Below are 8301 nucleotides of genomic sequence, written 5' to 3' on the forward strand. Positions count from 1 at the left end.
TTTTTCCTTTTTCTTACAAATTAATGGTCAGAAACCGAAATGCAGACTACTTTTATGTGAGTGATTGCGAATAATTAGATATTTTTATTATGATATACACAAAATCAATCATGATTAAAACCATAATAGAAAGATTCGAAGATGGTTCATATATCAACCATATAATGAATTTTATGACCACTAGAATACCAAGACAAATCTTACAACTCATTTATTCGTTTTTCTATGTTTTTTTTAGTTCTACTATAATATCATATTACATTATGATTAGTTTATGTTGTACTACATTCTCATACATTAATGCCTTCTGTGTTTTAGATTAAAAGTCGTATGATGAATTTTTGGAGTATTAGACTAACTACCAAGAAAAATCTTACAAATCATTTATTAGGTTTTCTATGTTTTAAAAAAAGCCGTTCTGCTATTACATTCCCAAAATCAAACTACAAAAGAAAGTAAGAAAACATTATGATTAGTTTAAACTGTATTCCCAACCAATCAACCACATATTAGTGCATGCATTCTTTGTCTCGTATAGTCAAATTCACCATGGTCCACACGTCACACGGCAATTCAAATCTACAATATACAATTCTACTAAAATCACCATGGTCCGAGACATCTAATGATATTCATTGTCCCTGATACTACTGTAAGTGCGGATGAGGTAAGATAAATTGTAGAAAGTAAACGAGACAAAAAATTTGTTAACGAGGTTCGGTTTTTCCTACTCCCCGGGACCAAGTCCAGATTTCGATTTCACTAGAACAAGAAAGCAAATTACAACCAATTCGCAAACGCGTAAAACAAGCCCAACCCTCTTGATTTACCGCTCCCTTCTATAACGTGAAACCTTAAGGATAATCTCTACCCTTAACTAAACTCCCCTTGAGTCTAGATTTAATCAGGATAACCTAACCCTGAGCTAAACTCCCCTTGAGCCTAGACTTCAAAACAAAACCACTTGATCACACAAGCACAAAACCCGCAAAACTAAGTTGCACAAAACCGCAAAACTATGTCGCACACACCCTCTGAAAGCTCTCAATGATTTGCCTCTATGCCTCAGCTCTCTTCCTTCTCAAAGACGTCCTCAGCTCCTCCTTATATAGCCAAAACGATTTCCTAATCACCATAGGAGAAGATTTCCAATTTCCATAAGAAAAAGTAAATTTCCTTTTATATTTTTCCTTTTTCTCACCAACTCCACTTTCATCAAGTCTTCCAAATCTCTTTAAGTCCTTTTTCCTTTGTGATTCATCCTCTAAACACGCTCCAAACATATCTTCTCAAACCTTCTAGAAACCGACACACACACAAAAACAGTCGCATCTTGACTTACTTCTTGAATCATTCAGGAACTCCATCAGACAAAAACTTGTATTACTTCTTAACTCATTCAACAACTTCATCAGACTGCAGCTACATCTTCATTCTCCCCCTTTTTGACTATGTTTGTGAACTCATCAGTTCTAACTCCAAAACAACAACTCGAAACACATCATCATTCTCCCCCTGAATGAGTCACAACATGGTCAAAACTACTTGGAAAATTCTCCCCGCTTTGCAATACGAAGTTGATAGCCTAGTTCACCACCTCCATAGAAATCATCTTTCCTAACCCAAATCTTCCTGCGCCTTAAGCCTTCATGACTGGATTCTCGAATGAATCTGAAACAATTCCTCTTAATATGCCCTTGAACTCCACAATGATAACATGTAGGACCATGAAATCTCTTATCATAAGCATTCTCCATTCGATTTCTCTCCCTCAACAATCTGAAACACCTTGGCCTAATATGCCCAACAATACCACAATGATGGCAAACAGGTCGAAAAACTCGTCGAGGTGCACTCTGCAGTTCTTTAACTTTTCATGTATCAGACTCTGTACCAGTTCTCGTAGTAGTTCTTGTACCGGATGTAGTCTCTGCCATAGTTGGAGTTTCTGACACACTTCCTGATCCAGACGTGATTTTTCCACCATAAACAAACACTGGATCCGATTTTGAAAGTTTTCCTTCAAATCCAAGGCCACACTTATCAATCTTGCCAATATTCAGAATATGATCCAACTTCTTTGTGCCATTATTAAGCATCCTCAAATTCTTTTGAGTTTCTTCAAGTTGTACTTTGGCTTGTGATGCTTCTTCTTCTTTTTCTACAACATATTTCTGTACTTCAATGACTTTAGCCTCTAACTTGAGTTTCTCCTTAGTTAACACTGAATTCTCTTCAACCATTTTAAGCCAATGCTCATATAAGGCTCTATAATTCTCAGCAAATTCTTCATCATCAACACTCTCTGCATCACTATCACATTCATCGTTTTCACTTTTAATTGCAGGTCCTGTTGCAGATGCTGATGCAGACCCTGTTGCAGATGCTGATGCAGACTCTGTTGCAGACACTAATTCAGAGACTGACGCAGAATCTATATCTGAACTAGAATTGAAAGTTGTCAAAGCCACAAAATTCTTCAGATCTTCTTCTTCTTTATCTGAATCAGTTTCAGAATCACTAGTGACAACATTCATGGCCTTCTTCTTATGCTTTTGTAGATTGGTGCATTCCGAACGAACATGTCCATATCCTTTGCATTCAAAACATTGCACATTCTTTGATGAACTTCTCAACTCTTCATCAATTCTATCCTTCCTCTCTTTTCCCTTTCGTTTCAGATATTTAGTAAACTGTCTTGACAACATAGCCATTGAATCTTCAGTTGATGATCCTTTAAGAGCAACTCCAATGTCAACTTCCTTCTTCACTTCATCCACCTTCTTCATCTTTCCTTTAGCTTCATATGCTTTGCTTAACACAAAAGCTTGAAGAATCCCAACAAACTCATCAAAAGCCATCTCATCTAGATTATGAGCTTCTTCAACTGCAGAAATCTTTGACTCAAATTTTGCAGGCAATGATCTCTTCAACTTCTTCACTAGCTTTTTGTCCTTGTAGACCTTTCCAAGAACAAACGATTCATTAGATATGTCACATAACTTTGCACTAAAATCAGCCACAGTTTCCTCTTCTTCCATCCTTAGATTCTCAAATTGCGAAGCCAACATATCCAATTTCGTTCTCTTAACGCTTGTAGTACCTTCAAACATATTCTCTAATGTCTTCCATGCTTTTTGAGCTGATGCACATTGAGAAATCAACTTAAAGCGGCTTGAATCAATAGCATTGTAAATCGCAGTCTTAGCCTTAGAATTGCAACTTGATAGTCTTTTCTCTGCAGCAGTCCACTTACCTCTTGGCTTGAGACTTACAACTCCGTCATCATCCATAACTTTAGGAACCTCCCAACCAAGTTCAATTGAATTCCAACAATCTTCATCAAGATTACTAATAAAAGCTTACATACGAACCTTCCAATATCCATAATTTGCTGAATCAAGAAGTGGTGGTCTTGTCATAGACGTACCTTCCTTGTATGACTCCATCTCACACGATTCTCAGCTCTGTCTTACTTTCTGAACGATCTCCTGAACAATCTTCTAAACGATCTTCTGAACGATCTCCTGAACCTCACCCTGATCTACCCGAAACAAGACTAAATCTCTATCGAGAACCCGCTCTGATACCAATTGTAAGTGCGGATGAGGTAAGATAAATTGTAGAAAGTAAACGAGACAAGAAATTTGTTAACGAGGTTCGGTTTTTCCTACTCCCCGGGACCAAGTCCAGATTTCGATTTCACTAGAACAAGAAAGCAAATTACAACCAATTCGCAAACGCGTAAAACAAGCCCAACCCTCTTGATTTACCGCTCCCTTCTATAACGTGAAACCTTAAGGATAATCTCTACCCTTAACTAAACTCCCCTTGAGTCTAGATTTAATCAGGATAACCTAACCCTGAGCTAAACTCCCCTTGAGCCTAGACTTCAAAACAAAACCACTTGATCACACAAGCACAAAACCCGCAAAACTAAGTTGCACAAAACCGCGAAACTATGTCGCACACACCCTCTGAAAGCTCTAAATGATTTGCCTCTATGCCTCAGCTCTCTTCCTTCTCAAAGACGTCCTCAGCTCCTCCTTATATAGCCAAAACGATTTCCTAATCACCATAGGAGAAGATTTCCAATTTCCATAAGAAAAAGTAAATTTCCTTTTATATTTTTCTTTTTTCTCACCAAACTCCACTTTCATCAAGTCTTCCAAATCTCTTTAAGTCCTTTTTCCTTTGTGATTCATCCTCTAAACACGCTCCAAACATATCTTCTCAAACCTTCTAGAAACCGACACACACACAAAAACAGTCGCATCTTGACTTACTTCTTGAATCATTCAGGAACTCCATCAGACAAAAATTTGTATTACTTCTTAACTCATTCAACAACTTCATCAGACTGCAGCTACATCTTCAACTACTTCTTTTAAGTTTTAATATATAACTTCATAATTACAGTAAAGTTGGTGGAGGATATTTTATATATGTACGGACCAAGTTTATTCATTGTCAAAACTCAAAACACGTGTAGAGTTGAAGTCAAGCACGCGTAGAATTGCACAAGTAACACGACGTCGCGAGGAAGAAGTGCTAAACATACACTTACTCACAAGTCAGAAGCTCTTAATTAATTTCTTTTTTTGTTTTGCTTACTTTTTTTTTTATGAATCAAGTCATATATAAGTTGACCACTCCAAATAAAAATAACAAACTATTTATATATTTATATATACTCCTATATCTAAACGTACTAGATTTTAACCCGCGGTGGATTTAATTTTAAAATTAGTATAAAAATATTTTGTAAATTGTATCTCCTTATAACATATTTATTTATATTATAGTTTACAATTGTTATTAAGTAACGGTATACCACGAGTCCACGAGATAATTATTAATAAACTGAGGATTTAACCCGTATTAAAGCGGTATATAAATATTGATTCAAATTCGTCCGCCATATAAATCATTTCCGAAATATAACCCGTTTCGTAATTTCTTAACCCGTCCTGTGATTTGTATTAAAAAAAAAAGGATTAAATCCGTATTGAAGCGGCGGATTAATGATATTTTAATCTTTTTATTATTGTTGATTCAAAAACCCGTCCCGCCAAACCCATCCCGCAAAAAAACTCATTTATTTTATTAATGTTCTTATTTATGATATGATTCTGAATCATTGTCTAAATATTTTAATCGATGTAGAACGTTGAACACACATTTTCGTCAATTGGATAATATATGTCCGTTTTTAAAATTTCGAATCACAGTATATGCAGAAAAAAAATTGATTTTTTTTTTTACTTTATGTATTATATGATGATTCAAAACAGTTAAAAACAAATCAAACAAAGATGATAGGAGAATCATAATTATAAATCTGAATCAAATCTTCTAAAAATCTAAATTATTAAATATAGAATATCCGGTGTATGAGTTGGGTTAAATATAACCCGACCCAACAAATTTTGTGTGAAGGAATTTTTAAAATGGGTCGGATATCCGATATACCCGAAAGCTTTTTTACCCATCCGTTACAAAAAGTGCTGCGATTATACTAGTATAGATATATGTGATACAGAATGTGTTGCCAATCATTGCAAGTTTCATGTTTATGTTTTTTACTTATCTTAGACCCACATGTTACGTCACGTTTTAAAACTTTACCTTATGTCCAATCTATTTTGTATATCCGTATAACGTACAAAAGAAGTACGTATTCTGATTATGGTTGGAAGTTGGGAATGGGATTGGGAGGCATGGATTATTCGTACTTCCACACATTTTATTAGCACTTTAAATTTAGATTAACTCATAACACATTTAACCTCACTAAAAGATCAGAGTTACGAGTCTTAATTAAGACTCTTGCTTGCCTAACTAAAATAGAGGATGGTATTCCTGTTTAGTACATCGTGCATTAAACCTATATAAAATTGCATACTTACGTGTTTTAATAAAGTAAATAATATATATATATATATATGATGATCAATAGGTTTTTGAGCAATCTTACATCAGAGCCTTGTGGCGTGGGTTTGAAGTCTATACCATGCCATGCCATGCCATATTTTAAACTATGGAAATTAAGCACCAATATATGAATTAATCATCACAATTTATATTCTAAACAACTACAAATTTATCATTATCATATGATATATGCTCGATTTGGATGTACAACTTCGTGTTGAAGTTTTTGAGTATTTTTTTTTTTTTAATAATAATAAGGAACTCAGTTCTAGAAGGAATCGTCATGCTCAGCGATCGTAGATACATATAAATAATTTAAAATTTCAAGAAGTGGAATATATATGCTTTTTGTTTTATTTTTATTAACACTAGGAAATATATATGCTTTAAACAGCAAATTTGTGTTTAGATAAAATTTAAGGGTATTTTCGAGACGAGACCCTTCAATGGAAATTTACCAGACAATTAATCTTTATCTTATGTATTGGTTTCCCAGATGTTATCATGTTAGAACACCATTATTGGTGGTATATATCTTAGATGGTTCTTAGTTTATTATCTTAGAATTAAATATTGAAAAATAAATCAAAACAGGTTAAAATGCTAAGATTTGACTCTTAGCTAAGAGCTTTTGGGAGTGTTAAGAGCTAAAATTTGATTATTAACTTACAAAAATCAAAATTTTAATATTAAATAATGTTAAGAGCTAAAGCTAAGAACTCACCGTTAATGATGGTCTTACAAGTTTGGTCAAATATTATATATATAGGGTTTGAATAGTATGTCAGATTAACAGCTGAATAATAGAATAGTCAGATTATGAAATAACGGATTCAATATGAAATAACAACACTCTTTAAGCTGAACATAAATGACTTATCTTTAAAACGCCAAAACACATTGTTTAAGAAAAACACATTGTTTAAGAAATTTAATTTTCTTTTTAAAGTTATCATTTAATATTTGACTGTTAAAAAATCAACCAATTAAGAGACTGCATAATCTATATAATAAAAAATATTAATTATATTTAAAATTTGCATTGAAACTTGTAAAACATCTTATATAATGAAACATAATAAAAACTCCAAAACATCCTATATAATGAAACAGAGGGAGTACTATTTAGTAGATGAATGAACTTTTTGAATTTAATTTTAGTTATAATTTTAAAACATGCTGGATAAATTTGAAAACCACTTGTTATTTTTTACGTTTTATAATTCAGCACAAGTTTTTGTGAATGATATGTATTTAGGGGAATCGCGTTTTCAAAATTGTATACCATTCAATCCCATAGTGTTAGTTTTAATTAGGGGTTTGTGCAAAAAAAACCTCAAAACCACCCATTTTTGTAATTTTACCATCAACCTCTAAAAAATGCAGAATAATCATATTGTGATTATTTTTGACTTCATATGATTCAACTGCATTTTTTTGAGGTCGATGGTAAAGTTGCAAAAATTGGTAACTGTGAAGATTTTTTGCACAAAATCCTTTTAATTATGTCTCACATATTATACAGATCATTGCCTATAGTGATGATAAAATCCACACTACAATAATAAACACTTAAATCATATTTTCTATATACACTTCGTATATACACATTTATCAACATCAAAGTATATAGCACTATTCAAGAAACTTTTATCAAAAAAAAAACAAAAAACACACACACACATATTTTTTTAACAACTAATCAAAGTACACTTTATTGTCTACATTTAATTGTTCAATTACTATTTTTATTTTATTATTATATGTTTCTTGTTTTCAATAAAATTGTTGTATTGTTATTTTCATAATTAATTGAGGTTTTTCGCTATTTTGTTGTAATCTTAACTCAAGATATGCGTATATAATAGTACAATAGGTTAGTTAATGGTTTGAGTATGTTATTCTCTTTAATCTATATCTGTATAATATATCACCGAGGGTGAGGAGTAAGTAACAAGAGTTCTATCATCAAATTCTTAAGGTTTCTATAATCCTAAGTCATAACATTACCATCTATAAAATTGGTTGGTTTAGTATGCAGATTGTTACCGAATTGTGTGAGTAATACATTGTTGAGAAGATTGGTAGAAAAAAGTATTTTGACACTAAAAGTAATTATTGATACGTTAATTTCAATTGCATGAGTGAGTGATTAGAAAACTATAAATTACATTTATCAAAACATGACATTTAATAAAATAAAATATAAATTAAAAAAAAAAAAAACGCAACGTAGTACGGATATTCACCTAGTAAATTGTATATCAATAATAAAGTCAGTCAATAATATATACTAGTTTTCTCTAAATACTAATAGAAATGTGAACTTCCATTACTCTTTGTATAAAAACATCATAGCAAAAAAAA

General features: G+C 32.5%; 1 protein-coding gene across 1 annotated transcript; it reads right to left on the reverse strand.

The window, feature by feature from the left end:
- Nucleotides 1-1719: 1719 nt before the first annotated feature.
- On the reverse strand, nt 1720-3096 carry LOC110224555. The gene has a single exon (XM_021010769.1). The coding sequence runs from the start codon at nt 3069-3071 to the stop codon at nt 1875-1877; it is 1197 nt and encodes a 398-aa protein (XP_020866428.1). The 5' UTR covers nt 3072-3096; the 3' UTR covers nt 1720-1874.
- Between the last annotated feature and the right edge of the window lie 5205 nt (nt 3097-8301).

The sequence above is a fragment of the Arabidopsis lyrata genome (genome assembly GCF_000004255.2).
Source record: "Arabidopsis lyrata subsp. lyrata unplaced genomic scaffold ARALYscaffold_1, whole genome shotgun sequence".
NCBI classification, from domain to species: Eukaryota; Viridiplantae; Streptophyta; class Magnoliopsida; order Brassicales; family Brassicaceae; genus Arabidopsis; species Arabidopsis lyrata.

Bases quoted from the DNA above. Each gene is read 5' to 3' on its own strand.
- LOC110224555 (XM_021010769.1), bottom strand. From the start codon at position 3,071: ATGTTGGCTTCGCAATTTGAGAATCTAAGGATGGAAGAAGAGGAAACT.